Here is a 21,499-nt window from a genome sequence, read left to right as displayed (position 1 = left end):
ATGCCACCCTCACCTGGGCCGGTCATTCCGCCTCGCTGCACCACCGACGGTACGTCTGTGGTTCCGTAATGTCCCGCTGGGTCACGAGAACCATCAGGCTCGGCTACGCGATTCAGTTCGCGCGGTCTCCTCCCCGCTTCAGGGGAGTCCGCTTCACTATGGTCGGTGGCAATGCCCCTGTCATGAGAGCGGAGGTCTCCACCCTACTGGCGAAGGGTGCGATCGAGACTGTCCCTCCAGCCGAAATGAAGTCCGGCTTCTACAGCCCTTACTTCATTGTACCGAAGAAATCCGGTGGATTACGACCTATCCTGGACCTGCGCGTCTTGAACCGCTCCCTTTACAGGCTGCCGTTCAAGATGCTCACGGCCAAACGCCTTTTCGAATGCGTACGGCCACAGGATTGGTTTGCAGCGATCGACCTGAAGGACGCCTACTTCCATGTCTCCATCCTTCCTCGACACAGACCGTTTCTTCGGTTTGCTTTCGAGGGGCAGGCATACCAGTACGCGGTTCTCCCTTTCGGGCTAGCCCTGTCTCCTCGCGTCTTCACGAAGCTCGTCGAGGCAGCCCTTGTTCCCCTACGAGAAGCAGCTTTCGCGCTTGGCTAGGTGCCTCCATGTGCATGGTTCCCCCTCTGGGCGACCCCCACATGTGTATTTCCACTGTAAGCCTCTCTGAGCATGTGTCTTTCCCTCGGCAAGCCACCTTGCCACCCCTGGGGTTGAAATATTCCACCTGCGGTTGGACACCCCAGTGATTCTCCATATGTAGCCCTTCGGGGTCATATGTGTATTCTAAGTCCCCCCCTTCGGGTTGGGCATGATTGCATATTTCCACTGAGATATGCTTCCCAGTGTACCTTGGTATTCCTGTGTTAAGTAGGAGTCCTTCGTCCGTGCCAGTCTCACGACAGGGAGCTCAGACTTAAGCAGGGCACTGGAAGACAGTCGAGAGGTGGCGTGATTACACTGGGAACCCCTTTCGTCGTCATCCGACGTAACTCGGAGTGACTACGAAAGGGAACATCTCAGTTACGTATGTAACCCTCGTTCCCTGAGTAGGGAACGGAGACGTTACGTCTCCCTGCCACTTCCGCTGTACCGCTGGAACGCCTGAGTTCAGTCTCGGCTCCTCAGCGAAGACATATCTGCATGTTGCTAGTGCACTTCCTTATATACCCCCAGGGTAGGGCGGAGTTACGCTATGCAAATTCCGCAGACCCATGGCATTTCATTGCCATTGGCTCGTTTTATATACTCGAAGATGACAGGCTTTCTAAGCGAAACCCCATTCGTCGTCATCCGACATAACGTCTCCGTTCCCTACTCAGGGAACGAGGGTTACATACGTAACCGAGACGTTTCCTGGAAACGGTGTGCACCGGTGTGCAACGGGGTTTGAGATACGTTTTCTCTTGTTTGGTGGGTGTGTCAGAACTGCAGTCCAATCAGCAGCAACATGTATATAAAGCACGCGGTATTAAAGTGAACTCGCACAATGGGTTCAAGGAAAGTAATTTACAAATGTGTTCGATGCAGCTCGGTATACGCAACAACTGAGGATACTAGAAGACATGTTTATCGTAAGTTTTATTGTAAAAATATAGGATATCAACATAATGATGTAGTTGTTTATAATTTTAGCTTCATTGCAAGTGTATGACATTTGGTATAGAAATAAACAATGGCAATTAAGTGCTTTTCCTAAAAATGAGAAAGAAAATACAGGGTATTAAAACAGTATGAACTACAAATAAAGTCAGTATGTGAGGCTAAATAGATGTGTTTTAGTCTGAATTAGGTAAGATGTGTGCTTCCATTTCAGTTTCAGCAATCCCTTCACTCGATTGGGATGTTCTCTTTTGTTCTGGGCGGCAAGTGCAGTAACTGTATCAGGCATATTTTGTAGTATTAAACACATATTTATACCGACTTCATCAGGCTCCGAAAATTCTTCACAAAGAACACAAAGAATGGCCTTCTCAGCTGCCATTGTTGCAACTCTTGCGTCATCAGAACAGTGTGTAAGATAAATTACAAATTTAACTTTTTAGAAATGTACTTGAGTGTATTCAGAAATAAAGTCATGAAAGTGTACTCGCTAAGAGAATGGCCTTTTATTTTATTTTTTTATTATTATCTGCAAGTGCAGTTTTTTTATATATACTCTGAAGTACAAGCACACTTTTTTTCATAAAGGACATAATAGAATGGAATAGCCAAAATATGACTGAGATCACATGAAAACCCTGCTAGGATTTGAAATTAACAATCTGCACAGATGGACCACCACCATAATGTATGCCGGTTAGAAATGCTGTCCAACTTGATGTAACGTGTGCACAAAACACTCTCTTTTAGAGGCAGACGTCCCAGTTGCTTTCCAACAACTACACAAACTAAAAAGCATGACTAAAAGCAAATAAAAACTTACTGGCTTTACATCTCAGAAATCATTGGCTTAGAACAACGTGATGTTTTGTTTGGTCTAAAATATTATCTTGTTAACTATGTTTGTTCGCGTAATATACTTTTTTTTTTTAATCTGTGTGAATAATATGTGAACACTCTGACAGTAATTTCTATAATGTATGATTTAAAATTATATTTCTGAAACAATGTTTTTATAAACACTAAAATGGAGGAACAAAGACAGAATCTAGTGAAGCTTAATAATAGATACGCTGGACTTGTTCAACTGTATCCACTTAATTGGCCAGAAAGAAAATGAAAGCAATATTTGCCTTAACATGTAGATTGCTGATCCACATGAGAAGTGAGATTTGTCTGATTTGTCTGCTCTTCTTTCACTCCTCCCCTGACTGCAGCCGTCTACTCTCATTTATACTGAATGTGAGGCATTTGGCATCTCAAATGAGTCAACACACTGTAGACTTGCTTGTGAAATGTACACATCAGAGCTGAGCAGAGGTGTTCCAGATTACCCTAATTCATCCTAATGGAATAAGTGTTTGGCCCTCAGGCACATATCAGCCTGAGGGCAGATGCAGTATCTGGTGAATGTGATTAAAATGCATATTTAAGGCATGGAGAAGACTGTCTAATGATGGAAACCAAGAAAGAGATACTGTGACTGTTGTGTTCCAGACCAACACTATTCTGGTCACATCTATAGCACATAAGTCTTTAAATCACGTTCATTAAATTTCATTACTTATTTAAATCCTTTTTCCCACTGGTCAGCACAATCTCATTTCAATGTATGTGCCGTCATTGATTAACCCTCTATTGCCTTGGGGAAACAAATCCATTTTATTAACTTTGTAAGCATTCTTAATAAATCCACCCATCCATCCATTCAATAAACTAGTTATAAAGTAGTTTTTAGAATTTTGACATCAACAAATTATTTTAACATTGCTTCCATAATGTGTGCATTAGATGCTAAATTATGAATCTTACATAAAAAACCATTTGGTAAAAAAAGTAGACAAAAGACCATTACTTACAAACACAAATCACAAAGGAGGTGGGTAAATAAATAAGCTGAGAAACAGATGCTGTGAAACACAATGTGAGGCAGAGTGATATTACATATTTAAACAGACTGGAACAAGTATATGCCACTTCAGCTTGCCTGGGAAACAAGTGCTCACTGAACTTTTCCTCACACCTCACTTGAGTGCTAGCATTCGATGCTTAACCCGATAACAACAGTCAAGGAGACTCCAGAGAGATGGGTGGCTTTGAGATCAGCAAGCTCACAGAGAGTCTGGACCTGACAGTGATGGTGTGATGGGTGATTTTTTGAACTTCATGCAAATGCTGAAACATAATAGCGAAGAGAGCATAATGGAAGCATTGTGACCGCGAGACTGTTCACAAAAGAGAAAGCTGGGCATAAAGTGAAAAGAAATGGAAGAGAAAAAGAGAACTAAGAATAGTGAGAGAGTGTGTTAGTGCAGTGGTCTTGACTGGTTTTGCTTTAGTATTTTACATTGCCCATCAAGTGGTTTGTTACAAAACTAAGTACAAAACTAAACAAAAATGCTGTTAAAAATCAAACTGTATTATTATTTTTATAACAATGTATTAGTATTATTACAACAACAATATATGTAATTATAATAACAATTGTTTTTATGATTAAATATAATATAAATGTTTTATTATTAACTTTGTTTGTTTGTTTACTTGTATATGTAAGAGGCACACACACACACACACACACACACATATGACGTTTTGTAAGGGAACCTGTATTTAATAGATTTGTTTTTTTGTTTTTTGTTTTTTTCTTTACAAAGGTTTGTTAATGTTTTTTGTGGATGAGGGGATGTAAAGTAATGTTTCCTTGTTTAAATGTTTGACTCTGTGATGGCCAGGATTTATGCCACTCATGATTCTTGTACATTTATCTTTGCATTGATCAATAAATGAAAAGACATTACTAAACTGGTTTGTTTTAATATCTTTATTTGTAATTGTACTGAGTCAGTGCACGGGCTTAGTTATTTCATTTGGCTTAAGGTTAAAACATTAAAACAAGTTAAAAATCCTCTTTGGATAAAATGTAATTTTAAAAACAACTAAAATTGTAAAAGAAAAAAAAAAATAATTAAGATGAAATGATTAGTACCTGGTGTGTTGTGGGAATGGACCAGAACCAGAAGAAGTGTACCAACTTTGATTTAGTTAAATGTATTTTGTTAATTGCAGGGTTTGTGTTGTTACTGTTGTGAGAGTTTGTATGGTTTTGTTTCCCCCTTTTTTGTTTTAATGGTGCTGGCCACCCCCTATAAATTCAGTGTGTGTCTTGTCAAATGAGTTTCTTGTTACTTATTACACATTTTTGGGTCTTTACCCACCAGTTAAGAACCACTGTATTAGAGGAAAAGAGAAGGATGCAAGTCAGAAAGGACAATATAAGAGAGAGAGAAAGAAAGAAATGGAAAAAGACAGATGTTGTTTTCTTCTTTCTCTGATTACATCTTCTGCTGGAAAGCACCAAACGCAGATGTTCTTTGCGTGTGTATGAGTGTTTGCTTACTCATAGTCCAGGCCTTTTATGGGGATTTATCTAAGTATGATTATGGCCGCACAAGTTAGATCAAAATCAGAAACGCTGTAAATTCGGCTTAATCTTCTGGTACACTTGTATGTGAAAAATTACCCATTTTATTACTCTTCTTCTCCACTGAGGATAAAGAGCAAATCATTTTACATGGAAGCCTGATCAGGAACAAGATATTCTTTGACTAAAACATCAAATCATCCGGTCTAATAACACATCAGGTTGCACCTCATGCGTTTGGAAAAAAGTGAGAGAGAAAGAGAAAATCCCTGTGGAATAAATGGGTCAGCTCACTCTCGGTAGGATTGTGATATAGTCCAGATTAGTGATGAACGTCTGGCTTTAAAAGCTGAATGGCTATCACACTACTCTTTTCCTGATGAAAAACAAGATATAGAGGGGGGACAGGGCTAAACAAAGCACACTTTCTCTATAAATTAATTCACTAATGCCAGTACTGGGCTAAAAGGGGAAGAGTAGAGAGAATGGGGTGAAGAGAAAAACCCTGGAAAGTGACTAATCCCTTTGTAGAGGCTATCCTATAAGCCTCGGCATAGATGGCATGGTGTTCTCAACGCGTAGCAGAAAAATCCTGAGTCCAAACATTAGCTCTCTTTGGGTGGTATGTTGTCGTGCTGTTGGTAAAGTGGGTGCTCACGGCTACGGTAAGAACCGTGTGTTTCCCGCCATCCACACCTTTTCCTAACTGATTGCTACACCTGTAAATATACCTAACACCCAGTGACGTGTCACACCCAGTGCAACACTCCCACCAAGTGACTACAATATTAACCTATCCAGAAAAGGTGAATGTATAAATTACTCCTACACCCCGGCCCCATAATTGTGAATATTTACTTTAATCACAATTGCCCAAATTACCTATTTTAAACTAAAGGAGTCATTTGTGCAAAGCTAATCTTAGTGAAATCTTCTTCTCTTGAGCTTAGGACATCTGTGGTCAGATCATCTAGTCAGGACCTCATCTGTGACACTTCGACTACCATCAAAAGGCAGATCTTCGTTACAGGCCGTTCCAGCTGACCCGTTTTTGTTTTCAGCTGCACTGAGTGGATGAAGCCTATCTTGTCAGGGTACGTCTGCGTACTTTTTCCCATCAGCCAGGACCCTCGTGGAGTGACAGGATCCATTATGACCACAATGTCTCCAACGGAAAAGTTTATTTTTGGTCTCATCCACTTCTGTCTCTCCTGGAGTAGCGGTAAGTATTCCCTTACCCAGCGTTTCCAAAAGAGATCAGATAGGAACTGCACCTGCCTCCATCTTCTCTTCAAGTACAGGTCATCCTTACAAAAGAGCCCAGGAGGGAGGTGTGGCTTTGACTTTAAGAGCAGGATGTGGTTGGGTGTAAGTGCTTCGAGGTCATTTGCATCATCAGAGGCCTTTGTGATGGGACGACTATTGAGAATGGCTTCGACTTCACAAAGAATGGTATGAAAACCTTCATCATCCAGTGTTTGGAGTCTGAGCGTGGAAGAGAGGACCCTTTTCGCAAGACAAATAAGACACTCCCAAACCCCTCCATGGTGAGACCCGGCTGGAGGGTTAAAGGACCATGTCAGACCACTCTGCAGTAAGGCATGCTGAATCTAACTCAGCAATGGCTTCCCTTAACTCCCGCTCAGCTCCTATGAAGTTGGTGCCGTTGTCTGATGTCAAGTGTGACACCTGACCTCTGCGACACATGAAACGGTGAATGGCATTTATACATGAGTCAGTGTCTAAAGCATAAGCAACTTCGAGATGAACTGCCCTACTCGCCATGCAAGTAAAGAGTACGCAGTAGCGCTTTGCTCTACCCCGACCTTTCTTCACCTCCACTGGCCCAAAGTAGTCAACGCCCACATTTGTAAAAGCAGGTAAGTCTGGCACAATTCTCTCTACTGGTAGGTCGGCCATTTTCAGTTCCCCCATCTTTCCTTGGAGGCGGCGACAAACTACACACTTAGAGATGACCTTCCTGCAAGCAGAATTGGCCCTACTAAGCCTTCCTCCGACCCGCAGCAATCCGTCCTCCAACACTGGGTCCAGCTTGTAGAGGTCGCTGTTACATTTGACAGATCCTCCATCTTTCAAAACAGCAATCTCATCAAAAAAACTCTCTTGCTGGAAAAAGCAGTTGATGGCACCTTCTGCCCTCTCAAGGTCACCTGTTGTCAGTGACTGTCCATAAAGTGCCAATTTTTCCATTTGCATCTCGACATAAAGATAGTCATTTCTTCGGCCTCCACTATCATGGCCAATACTTTCATACGCTTCAAGAACCTTTCTCCTTTGGGACAAGGTTAGAAGCACGTCTCTGAGTCTGAGCATCCATGCCACAGATGTTCTCAGCTTCTTAAAATCTGAAAAGTAGCTTAAAAACACTTCTGTTGCATTCAGTGGACTGTGGGAGACAAAGGCATTCACCAGTGGGTCTTTCTTCACCTCAGGATCATCCACAGGGATCAAAAGTTGTTCCATGATGGTCTTAGGCCATTCCTCTTCCCCCCTCAAGAGAAATTCTGGTCCCTTCAGCCACTGGAATTCTTCAGCACTTAGACCCCTGGATGCCTCATCTGCTGGATTCAGGCTCCACTCTACAACATCTGTTTCATTTCTGATTACAGCCACCCTATTGGCCACAAACGTATGAAACCTCCTGGTCTCATTTCCAATATACTTTAAAACAGTTGTGCTGTCTGTCCAGAATACTGATGGGTGTAAATCCAGCTGCAACTCCCTCTTCAGCATCTTGTCCACCCTAGAGCCCGAAGCCATTTGTTTTGAGAATAATGGCTGGCTGATGAAGTTATTGGCTGGCTAGCCAGCTCAGCCAAAACCTAAATGGCTGCTGCAGCCGCCAAACTTTTCATAGCTGCAAATGGCTGAAGCTGCCACTTCATGTCTACAGATGTCATGTCTATGTTATACTGATTTACTAGATCTCAATATTTCCAAGCAATGCATGGCTTACACTATATTTTACACTATATTTCTACAAAATGCAATACAATGTAATAAAGAAAACACCAGATTTTACTTTCACAACGTATGTACATATTTATTTTGTAGTCTTGTATGCTACTAAACATTTTCAAATAGCCTACAATGTGTTGTGTTTAAGCTAAATGTAACTTATGTAGGCTAAGTTGTATACAATAACTTGGCATTATCATGGATGAAGCTTATCATATTACACCTTGAAGGAGCAAGTGATCCATATTTGGATCCAACAGGATTGTACAGAAGAGAGAGAGCTTCCTAACAGTGCATGTGAGAGGGTGACGGCAGAGATCGCGGAGAAGTATGTTGATTAAGAACGCAAACTTTTGTTGAATGTATGAGAAATCTACAGACGCAAACAGACTCGTGTAGTAAAATAAAGACCTAAATGTGTATTTCGGACTTTTTTTCACCACAAGTCTGAAAGAAGACATGTTATTGAAGACAAATATCCAAAAATCTCAAAATTGACCAGTAAAAAAAAAACGATGTTTTTGCCTGCCGTACTGTGTCTCGCCTTAATATAAACACACACTGTTATCAGTATTATTTTGGATAAAGTTTTGCACATTTCACTTCAATGTACACTGAAGCATGCGTCGTGAATTAGAAACGGTGGTTTGTTACTGCAGTAATATCACGTTCAGTGCTATAAATCTCCGTTCCAGAATATTTGGTTCATAACATCAATCTTTGATTCAGGTGTTTGTGCAACCGTGCCCTGAAGATTTAACAAAAGTCTGGGTAGGCCTAAGTTAAAAAAAAAAAAAGTAAGTAGGACTTAGGAAAGTATGTGAGAAGTGAGATCAAAATTACCTTGCTTGCTTCTTTCCACCATTTCACCTCAGTGCGAGAAAAAAATGCATCGCTTCGCTTCTTCTGTACGGAAAACGAGCAATTTTAATTGGTCGTCAATTCACTGTGAGTCTGTGTATCGTAGCAACGAGCACAAGACTGTGCTGTTATGAATCGAGTGGGAAAATAGATCTCGTGTATTGTATTGAAAGTTTCGTAGACAGTGTGCAAGCGTGATTGACATAACATGGGGTCGATTTTTTTTTTTTACGTGCGAAAATTTCGGATGCAAATTTCGGACTCAGTGTGCAATGGCCTTAAGGGTTTTCTTTTTCAGATGGTATACCCCATGATGGGGAATATACCACACCTTGCCATCAGCTCACTTCAACTGCTGATGTGGTACAAGCTCAGCATAACCCTTTTCAATGACTTCAGAGAGGAAAGCTGTATACTCTTGATGAGAATCTTTATTCCTCTTGAACTTCCTATGAAGAATTAAGAGACACTGCTCTGCGATGCTGCGATTATTTAGCAAGAAGACATCTTCAGCCTTAAAAGGCAAGTCAAAGCAGTAGTGTCCTTCATCAAGCTGAATTGAAGACTCTATTATTTGCATGAACTTTTGATCCTCTCTGGAAAGGCACACATCGTCTGATTTTTCATTAAAATCCTGACTATATTGGGCAACCAATAAGTCTTGTAGCTTGGCGACTGAGATCCTTTTGGCAGTGACAGCAGGATGACTCATCTTGCCTTTGCGCGGCTCACCACCTCTCAGCGGACCATTCACGACCCACCCCAGTAGAGTCCTAACAGCATATGGTCCTTTGCCTTGGCTATTTATTATTTCCCATGGTTCCATAAGCTTCAGTGCATTGGTGCCTATCAGCAACTCCACCTCTGCCTCAAAACTGGGAACTCTAATGCCTTCAAGATATTTCCATCCCTCTAGGTCCTGTTGAGTGAGAATGTTATTTCTGCTCACAGGCATGGTCCTCTGAGTATAGACTTCAGGTAAGTCCAGGAAGTTTTCTTCATTCAAGCCAGAAACCTCGAGACCACTAAGCAAGAATGGTCTACAGACCTCTCTTAGTAAGAGTATGAAGAAGAATGCTAGTTTGGACTCCTGAAAGATTAAGTTTTCTCATGAGATGTTGGGTAGAAGCTGAACTCCCAGGGTCTAGAAAGGCATAGGTGTTCACAATGGTACTCCCGGACTTGGCCTTCACCTGTACAGGCACAATAGAGAGAACACATTCATCACTTCCGGCCCCAGTATGGCCACATGTCTCCAATGACACGAATACATTATTGACTGACACTTCCTGTATTTTAGATTCAGTGTGTAGGACAGTTGGATGTTTGTGTTTACATATAAATATATATATATGTAAGCAATAAGGTACGAGAGGCTCTGCTCCGCTTCGCGTCGTGCCTAACAACCCCCTTCAGCCGTTACTTATTCATGATACAGCACTTGCCTCGAGTACCTTATTGCTTTTATAAAACGGTTGCCACACAATACAAATATTAAAGCCGAAAAATATTTATCTATGCAACTTTCATGAAGTAAAATCACTAAAAGCATTCCTTCCGCTGGAAAAAATAGTCCCTGACCATAAACAGCAACAGAAGTTACATACATTATTTCGCCAATAGATGGCGGCAAAGACTGTCTTATGAATGAGTCAGTCGGTAGAGAAGACTTTTATATTGAAAAGACTCAAACTTGTTTTCACGGAGAAGGAAGTGACAGATGACACGGGAAAACCCCTTAACGGTTAACTGTTAAAAGGAAAAGATATCGCAGCGGACATTCAAACGGAATATTTTATTATGAATATAGGACTGACCTGAAGGAAAATGCAATGTCTAATGTGAATGCAGGTAACTTTACACTCGCTTTCTCAATCTCTCACAATACTCCACTATAGCTTCAATGGACAATATCAATGAGATCGCACAAGTGTTTAAGTTGCTAAGAGTGGTTGCTAGGGGTGTTGTAGTGATACATAGAACCATTGGGTGAAGCGGTCATAGCCGTGTTTTATCGTGAATAAAGCACAGCTATTGACCAATCAGAATCAAGGATTGAAACTAACCGTTTTATAAATACATATATATATATATATATATATATATATATATATATATATATATATACACTGTATAAATATGTTGTTATGATGTTAAATATTTGCTATTTTAAATGTTTGTTTATACTAAGTACTCGACAATAAGTACTCGTTAATATTAAGACTGATTATTTTTGACTGTCAAAATGCCGGCGGACACAGCTACAGTGAGTTGTTCAAAATCTTTCTTTTTAGTAAACTCTGTGTACACAAACAATGTTCTCAATGCTCGAGTTCATGTGTAGAGCCCCTGGTGATACTTCGAGCAAAGTTTCATGTTGTGTCAAGCCTTCTTAGTGTTTTAAAAATAGCTATTTTTGATGCTATCATAGTAGTGCCTCCAAGCGGCAACATTCTGATCTGAAAAATGAAGCCTACCCGGAAGTGCGAAAAACTGCAATACATCGAAAATCCGCTAGGGGAAGGTCCCAAAAGGGAGCAAATGTCCATAGCCCCCATGTTAAAATGTCCGTTTTCACAGCATAAATTCATGTTTTTACAGGTTGGTCCCATGGACTTTTATTGTATTTTTCGATAGGTTCCGAGTGCCTGACAACCATGAAGGCTGTGAATTTTTTTCTAACTCGTTAGTTTAGATCGTATTTAGATATAAAATGTATGACAATAAGGGCATGGTTAACTTTGATTGACAGCTTGATTGACAGCTGACAAGGCAGCGTCACGGAGAATGACAACATAAGAAGCGCCATTTTTTAATACAGTTGACATATAATACTACTGTTTCTGTATCATGAAATGTAGTTTTAAGAGTTTTTCAGGCGAGAATGTAGTTGTTTAAAGCTCAAATCTGTGGTTTATTTATAAAGATTTATGAAAATTGTATCCAGTTGTGAGATCCAGCGATGACCGGGCGCTCAGCGCGATGTACCCCGCCTGGAACAGCCTTTCCTCGGCTAGACGTTCTGAGGTTTGCCGCGGACTCTGGCGTCTCTGTAGTGGTTAAACATGAGATATAATTCGTCTTGTGTATATCTAACGGGCGATTTTTGGTCTCGTAACGTAAATCTATAATTTGTTCCCTGGGCAATCGTTTTGGCTGAGGGGAAGTTTCATAACTTTATAAGCTATTTAACTACCGTTGTATTAGACTAGATCGAGCGCTGACTTTTTATGTTTGACTGAATTGTTTGCTTTATTTGTATAGCTTCTTGTAACTTTACCTTTTACTTATACTTTTATAATAGCTAATATTGATAAAACTGAAATTTAACAAAAAGAGACTGGGTTGAGTTTTGTCATTTTAAATTTTAATTCAACGAATACGATCTGTAATGTTGTTTACTGCAACATCTGTTGTTTAGTACAAATGCACATATTGCCTGGACCATATTAAAATGTTTAATATTTTTATATTATATTTAAAACGAAAAGAGGCAGGTTTGTGTTTTATATTTCGTTTTGTTATAAATAGGCAAACGTTATGTGCAGTGAATATAATCAATACGCGTTGCCTGAACCACATTTGTGTGGCTATAATGTTTAAGATTTCTTTAAATGAAAACGAAGAGTTAGTGTGGTGTTTTATAACATATTTCGTTGCCTAAAATATACACAGAGATAACCGGAGTAGCAGAGCGAGCTGAGTGACGCGCGCTGCGTCAGAAGGTGGGCGGGGTTAGGATTTCCCAAGATTTTCCAAGATGGCGCCGCCCATACCCCCCATAAACGGCTTCAAACCCGTTCTTCCCGGTCTATGGGTGACGTCACAGACGCTTTGTCCATATTTTTTACAGTCTATGAGTGCCCCAAGCACTCCCATTCAAAAGGCAATTTAACTGAAAACGAAAATACGGTCAAACTTAAAAGTGGCCTTTCCATTCTAATTATGCTTTAAACTAAAGTTTGCCTCGGGTAGATTAACAAAAAGACCCTAGGTTGCATTTTGGCGAGAGTTACCCTTTAAGAAAATCAGACCTTTCCTATGCTGACTGACTGCAGCAGTGCTTTTTTCTATATGCCGCATTACACCTTTAAAAATGATTAAGATGATGATGGTCTTCAAGTTAGACCTTAATGGCTCATGTTAGTCCTCTCTTTTTCTCACTCTTCTAGCTGCCAATTGCTGCCTGCATTAAGTGATGATTGCATACCGAAAAGTCACTAGATGTGCACAAAGAGGTATAAAATGCTTTTGTCAAATATTTTCCATCAATATGCCACTATAGTGGAATGCCAAAAATGATCTATATTAGGAGAAATGTCTTAAATAATTGCATCTAGAGCTGCTATGGCAAAAATCATAATCATAATTATTTGGTCAATATTTTGTGATGAATGTATACAGAACAGTCACTGGATGTGCACAAAGAGGTAAAAAATGCCTCTGCCTAATCTTTTCCTTCAATATACCACTATAGTGGAAGGTTTTTCCCAACTCCATCCCCTGCAAAGTGTGTGTGTGTGTGCGTGCGAATGTATCCTCACACACATAGACTTTTGTTTGTTTGAATAAAGTCTGATCAACAATCCAATGTATTTTGCAGAAAAACTGTTTGTTTACAAGTCTTCTGGATCATTAGATATGTTGGTGCGGGATTGGAACCGAACTTAGATTCCTGATTATTAGTTTCAGACCAGTCTTAAAAGATTTACATGAACAGGATTGAGGAGCCCTAGTATATGCAGTTGTGCTCAAGGATACTTTGTACTGTAAACAGCAGGTGTGTGAACTACTGTATATGGCTAAAAACATTAAATGATGTTTTATTAACAAAGTTTGTGAGGAACACGTTCAAATTATCTATCCAATCATCACATAATTCCAATAATCACGCCATCCCAATCATCACATCATCCCAATCATCACGTCATTCCAAACAGCTGTCAACAATCAGTAATCAACATGTCTACCCAATCAGCATGAGTGGAGGCCTATACTGTATATTCACCATTGCCTGGTTATTTTCCTAACCAGAAATATGGGAGGAGTACTACTCTGGGTTTTGGACAAAATACTGAGCTTGGAGCGCTCTCCTCTGACAGTGTGCCAAATATGTTTACTTATGTTATCTGATTATTTGTAAGTGTAAAATAACAGGTTTAGATCGTTTTCCAGTAATTTCTATAAATATAAATCTTAATTCCATGTCATATGCTCTTAGTGTAAGCCCGCACTCAATCGGCCCAATGGAGGTATCTGAATGGAGGTATCCGGTCAGCGGGGAAGGTCTCTGCGTGTGACTGTCTTTTCCCGTGGCAAAGTATTTTTGATTAAATTAAATACATTTTCTTATAAGTATTTTCTCGTTATTTCATCTGACTCCATAAATGAAAAGGTTTTAAAGATATCTGTGCATCATTAAATGTGAGAGAATGTTTGACTATTCTTTTTAACTCTTTACAGTAAATAATGCCAGAGTCCATTAGAATAAAATCAGTGGATACAATTTATTATGTCAGGTAAATATATCATGCCAATTTCGTAATCAGTTCAAAGATAATCAATACAAAACATCAAATGCCCTGCAATAAAGAGAAGAGATGCGAACCCGACATTAGGAAATACATAATGCTGAGAGTACCGGCGACTCTCAGCATTCACGGGCTGATCTGGTACAGAAGATCAGAATCGCCCTGATCCTCTAGTTGCATTTCATTATATAGACAGAAACTTTTCTCACATGGAAACATCTGCTAACAATGGGAATTTACATTCAGAGTGGACACCTTTTGGGAGTAGGAGACCATTTGTCTAGAGACCTGTGTGCCAGTTATCTATAAACTCTTAAAAAAACGTATTACCTTTTGTTTTACTTCTTTGGGAATGAGACCTTTGTACCAGTTTTACTGAGACATTTCAAACGATACCAAACATGTGTAATACTGTATGATAATTATTCCCATTATAGATTCTGGGGTGAATTTTGGTGATCTCAGCATGAGGGATGGGGGAAGAGGGGAAGAAATGTAGATTAGGATTGCTTAGGTGAGACTTGAATGATGGTGCTAGTTTCACAAGAGAGAGTTCAAATGTTAATTTCCAGAAAGGTCCTTTGTCCTCTCAGGGAGTGGTCATTCTTCAAGTAGACTGCCTGGCATTTATCTAATTTCTCAAGTCTTACATTAGAAAAAAGGTTTTTAAATAGAACCATAGGGTTATTGGCTCAATTTTAAGGAACTATTTATGTCAAAAGGTTCTTTATAAGGAGAAATGTCTTAATTAATTGCTTGATGACTCAGTTTAGGTTCCTCAAAGAACCTTTTAGTGAATGGTTTTAAAAGCAGTGGTTCTCAAACTTTTTTGGATCAGAGCCGATCACTGCGTCTATGTTCCAACATCTATTGGAAGAGCTTCCCAGACGTGTGGAAGCAAAGGGAAGGATTAATGCATTTTTAACATGATTTTGAAAGTAAATATTGATACAATCAGTGGGGTACGTTACTGACATTATGATGAGGCCTGGCTCACTCAGGCCAGCCATTTCCACTACATGATACTGATACAAAACATATGACTGCCATCTCTCTTTAATTTGCATGTTGACCATTTTCTCTCAGCCAAATAGTGTAAACTGCTGGTATATGGGATTTTAAGGTCATGGTATAAATTCTAACCCTCCATGACAGCTGGGAGAGTGGTATGAATATTGTCCGAATGTTGGTTAAAATTACATTTCTGCCAATATAAGGAAAATACTAATGCCGTTAACAACAAAACAATAAAACGTAATTTGTATATTCCTGCTTTTAAATACATTGGTTCTCACATATGCACAGCGTTTCACAGTGTCACAGAAAAAAAGAAAGAAAAAAAAGGCATACAGATTTAACATGTGGGTAAGGACAACACACTCTCATGGAAATTTGTAATTTTTATGTTTTGGTGAATTGGTGGCTAATTCGTGTCAAATTGTACAATCTCATGTACGTTTTCTGCTTATGACCTATACGTTTAGGGTCGGGTTTTTCAAAAAAATCTATTTGAATTCACACAACATTGCCCACAATTGTATTATTAAAGAATAGACATGAGTGGTACAGGAATCCAGGGGTCCTTGTCTGCAAATGTTTTACCTTTTAAAGAAATCTGCAGTCAGCATTATAATATTACCATAATTGGCAGAAAGCTTACCAGCGGTCATAAATTGAAGTCATTTTTACTTAAAGCATTGGGTGAGAGTGACTTCTGCAAATAGATTTAGGGCAATCCCAGACCTTAAATGGTTATAAGTAAAACCCCCACACACACTGAATGTCCAGACAAAATCAATCTAAGAGTTTTAATCATGCTTTGGCTTTAAGGGAAATAAAAGGACACCAAGGGACCTCTTTCATGTCTCAGGAACAGAATGTGTTGCTTATCCAAAAAGTCATCATGACACAAACCAAGTTCTGTAGGCCTACGTGTTTTAGACAGGTTACTATTTAGAGGAACAGTTCCAATGCTAATGTGTGAGAGAGCTGGATTTTAAAGTTTCGTTCCTAAAATTTGTTTGGCTGAGTGGTGTTCCAAAAGTGCTGATATACAGTCAATCGGATATTTCACTGTTAATATCAGTCTGCTTTTCTGTGTTAACAAACAAAGGTTGATGCTTTGGTTTCTTTTGGAACAAATGTCTGTGTCAGCAAAGGAATATACATACCAACTCGCCAATTTTTGTCTGAAACGTGAGTTAATCAATATTAAATGCCACACAGGCATAATATCACTCGCGCATAAAAGATTTATTAAGCAAGGCGTTATTTGAAAGTATCAAAAGGAAGTCCAGCATAGAGACGTACACTTGATGCGCGCGCATATACTCATGCACTGAGCTAACCTATAATAGCCTACCCTGAAATTATAGGTTAAAAATCCGTTATGTCCTTGCTACATGGTTGCTTGCGTCTCACATCGGCGTATTGGCGAGCAGATCTAAGGATGTTTAACTATATTTTTGTCAGTATTCATGCTTCAGTGCGATCATGCCAGATGTTACGGGGTATTACGAGATCGAGGTGCTGCAAGGCAAATCGCACACAGACACTCAAGCAGTACATAAAAACAAACATAAAAGCTCATATTTTTATACAGTGAAATGATCCATCCTAGCTTTAATTCAGTAAGTCTAAGTAATTATTTTGTCATACTTTAGCTACGTACTATTCAGGCTAAGTTACACTTTAAAACAAATAAAAGAAACTCATCTAGATACGATGCACCTTCGCGGAGTTCACTTTTACTATTACAAATCAATCAAGTAAATTGTGTTATGCAAATTACTTAAGTTATAAAAACAGCAGCACCTACCTTTAATACAAAATGACGTCCATATAAAAAATCCAAGGTGAAGAGTTCCAAAATGTCTTTGATTCTGCATCATTCCTTTAATTGGAAGTTGTCCTCACACAAGCCGACGAAACTTTAATCTGTCAGCATCCGAGCTGTGTGCTTAGGTGGAACACTTGCGCGCGCCCTCCTCTCACTCTCTCTCTCTCTTTCTCTTTCTCTCTCTCGCTCCCATTTGCTTTTAATTTCTCAAACACACTCACTGACCGCAAGGCAATATCAGTGTGTCTATAATCGGCATGTTATCCTTATAAACTGTGACCCATAAACTGTTTTTTTTTTCCTTTGGTTAATCAATCTCAACCAAGTCTAATCACTATGCATTACAATATAAACAGTTTGCACGTTTGCGCGCGCTCCTACATTATGCGTAAAGACGCCATCTGGACACGCGCTATCTGCAGAAATCATTTCACTCTATCGCTTGCTGTGGTTAATATGCTGCAAGCACGATATGATGCTTGTAAAATCTGCATTTAAAGTATTGAATCCGAGGGGAGATTTAAACGCCTCTTATTGGGCAATGTTTTTAATGGATCATTATTAGGTTCAGTTAGGATTTATAAATATGAGTTTGCAGCCCAAGCGCATCATCAGATGTTTGTGATCGGTGCACTAAAATCTGAAGTAGGTATTACATTCCTCTCGTTAATTTATTTTAGAGGTTAAAGACGTTACCTAATTATCGGAAGGTCGATGTGTTCTGTGATTTAATTCATGATTCCTGTCACTATTGTGCCATATGATCAAAGCACTTAAAGCCATATTGTTCCCGAGGGAATGTCCCTGAAGTCAAATGTGTGTAGACTGTTGCAGTTAGGATAGCGCAGACCGGGGTTACTTTTCACACTTTCTACTTAAGTGAATATTTTTCAGGGTACAGGTTATTTTTTTTTAAAGTATTGACAGTATTGACAACAAAACGCTTTTTAATATTTTCAGTTTAAATCAATCATTTATCACATTTATTTGTATAGCACTTTTCACAATACATATTGTTTCAAAGCAGCTTTAAATGCATGTGTCTACATTACAATTTAGTGTCTACATCAGAGAATGTATCCAAGTAATGTATTTCAGAAATGTACAAATCACACAGTTAGCTAACAATTCATAGTTATCTACAAATCACACAGTTAGCTAACATCATGTATTATTTAATAACAAATAATAATTAGTTACATTTTTCTCTGCACTCAAAGCACTTTACATGGAAGGGGGGAATCTCTTCAACCACCACCAATGTGCAGCATCCACCAATGAGCTCATAGAATAATTATTACAAGTTATAGATATATTTATAGATTTATCTTTATAGATATATATGTTATAGACAAGATATATAGAAATTTAGCATTGGTGCGTGTTGATTCAGAGTTGGCGTCATCTGAAGTCCTCACAGGAGTTGGAGTCGACTCTTCACAGGTGTTGGGGCATCTGAAGCCTTTGTGAGAGGCTGGATCCAAACTGGAGCTGACACAGTCTCTAGGTAGCTCGGGCTGGGCATCCCGAGATAAAATAGAAAAGCAAATGGAAAGTAATTAGTGTAGCTGCTGTTCCTAACATTTCAAGCAACAATAACCATGTGCATTTCATCTGATATAACTGAAGTACAAGGTTATGAGGTGCATTATGTGAATGCCTGGCTAAAGAGGCGTTCATTCCAGCGCCTTTAATCTAGATTTAAATTGGGATAGTGTCTCTGAACCTATCAGGAACATCATCTGAACATCTCTGAACATCATCAGGAAGGCTATTCCAGAGTTTAGAAACCAAATACAAAAATGCTCTCCCTTCTTTAGTGGACTTAGACTAAAAGTCCAGAGGTTTGTGACCTTAAAGAGGGTGATGGATTGTAGGGTGATCGAAGATCAATTAAATACACATTTAGGACCTTTTAATTATATAAAATTATGAGAAATAAAACAAGATTTTGACTCTGATATCAGTTACATATTTATAGAAAAATAAGTTAATCTTCTTTCTACTTTCATACAGAACTGTGATTAAAGTGCCAATGTGATTTTATTGTGTTCAATTGTTTAGCCAGCTGCTATTTTAAAAAAGATGATATTTTAATTTAAAACCTTGTATCTACTCTCTGTCAACGAATGAAATGCTATGGTAACAATTCATGGCAAGTTTGCCAAGTAAAATTAACCAACAGCATCATATTATACAATGCTTAACTGTTCATCAGTTAAAATACAATGTAGGCACGATATGGCCTTGAGGCCTTACCGTGCCAACATTGGGCCCACCATGAAATGTAATAATGTTTGTTGTTTTACTTTAATGCTAAATGGTATTGTTGGCACAGTGTTGTTAGCCGATAATCCAATCAATGGCTTGTATATTAATTTTTCTGGAGTGTGGATGTATTCACAATATAAGGCATCCAATATATTCTCTATCCAATAAATGGATAGAGAATACCAGTACAAAATGATTATCATTCAAATCCATTTGAACACTTTATTATGCTTGGTGTTAAATGATGGAAAATTTTAACTGGCCCTTGGAGCACATATGGTTTTACAGTGTACTGCACTTTGCAGCCGCATGAATTGCAAACAGATTCATCACACACTGGTGCCCCGGCAGACGTTCGTTCTCACACAGGACTATGAATGAGAGAGCAGGGAATTGAATCTGACAGTCCCCAAAACCCCATCGGTGGTAGACACCGGTATGTGACCTCTCCCTCTTCTCTCCTTCTCACGACATCCACAAGCTTTGCACAACTGTCTCTTAGCATCAGACGAGAGCAGAGAGCAGTTGGGGAAAACAGACAAGCCTCATGCACTGTCAGCTTGACTCAGAGAACTAACTTTTATTCTATGAAAATGAGACAGTTTTAACTTAGCAAAACAATAAACACATTATTCCCATTGCGCTCTCTTCTTCTTGCAGTCAGAAGTCATTTCCTTACTGGCATGGAAATCATCCTGCTTTCACAAAAACATTTGAATGTGTATTATAAGATTTCATTATTATTAAATAATTTATGTATTATAAGAACATTTTATAAATGCTACAAATATTTGTAAACAATTAAATCCACATACTAGAATGTAATATTACAAAAAAAAGAAAGAGCAGAAATTAGATAACATAAGCTTATAAAGTACAAAAAGAAAGCGAGAGAGAAATAGAGATAGAGAGAGATGTGATCGGAAGCATTCCAGGCACAGATTTATATTAAATTACCCTTATAACCCCTCAGAAGACCCTGGACACACTATCATGTGTGCTTCCATATCTTTCTCCCTATCTTTTACTCTTTCACCTTTCATCATATGAGAAAGAATATGAGTGTCCAGAAGATTGGAGTTAAAGCTCCAGAGATTGGAGGGCAGAAGGCGAGGAAAAAAACATTGAAAAAGAGACAAACAGAATCGAACTTTTGTGACTGACCCTCAATCAACTCAAAAAGAAGAGATGATGGGGAAAAAAAAGAGTAGCTTTCTTGATTTCATTTCAAATGAAATGCATTTTTTCAAAAATAACTTGCACTGTTGCATTTAATTTGTCAAAAGCTTTCTTTATGAATGATGCAGTCCAGAATTTTTATAGAGATAAAGACGTAGCACTGTTGAGATTATAAATGTGTCTGTGTTAATACAAACTGACATGATGTTGCTTCAGATTAAATGAGCATGCTACTTTTAGCAGATGACACTGGGTCCTTTTTAGCTATCATGTTACCATGGCACCTGATTTCTACATGATGTGAAGTTTCAACAAACAACAAACAAAACCATACGAAACACTTTCTGCCTGTATAAATCATCAGAATATACATGGAAATAAATTAGTTTTTGATTTCCTGAAAATACAAACCTGAGACACTTATTGGCAACCTTGAAGACATTGCACATTATAAATGAACATTAACTTGCAAATATCAGTTAATTAAGTGATTGATCACACCAGAACACATCAATGACAGGAATGAGAGGAGAAGATTAGCTTTAACCCCTTCTGAGAAAGAGTTGCAGTGTAGTTTTAACTCAGTAATAACATTTATTTTTTAACAGATATATGTATTATGTAAGTCAACGCTCTTTCACAAGTAACGTTGGTCATAAAGATGAATGTCATTTCCATCCAATGTCATTACAGTAGGATATGCTGCCATCTGTTGGCAAGCAATGCCTTAATTTTTTATTTATTTTTTCACTTGACCATAGATATCATCTTAACACATTTAATGAATGGTTATGCTCTTCTC

General features: G+C 38.9%; 1 protein-coding gene across 1 annotated transcript in view; it reads right to left on the bottom strand.

Annotated features, from left to right (window-relative positions):
• The window catches only part of chrna8 (cholinergic receptor, nicotinic, alpha 8), a 97,138-nt gene extending 79,759 nt beyond the window's left edge, over window positions 1-17,379 (bottom strand). The window contains exon 1 of the mRNA XM_084096246.1: window positions 17,227-17,379. Coding sequence (XP_083952372.1) covers window positions 17,227-17,299 — 73 coding nt within the window. The 5' untranslated portion in view covers window positions 17,300-17,379. The remainder of the gene's footprint in view (window positions 1-17,226) is intronic.
• Window positions 17,380-21,499: the final 4,120 nt, after the last annotated feature.

This window comes from Abramis brama (assembly GCF_963993115.1).
Source record: "Abramis brama genome assembly, chromosome: 2".
Classification (NCBI taxonomy): Eukaryota; Metazoa; Chordata; class Actinopteri; order Cypriniformes; family Leuciscidae; genus Abramis; species Abramis brama.
This window is presented reverse-complemented; position numbering and strand designations above follow the sequence as displayed.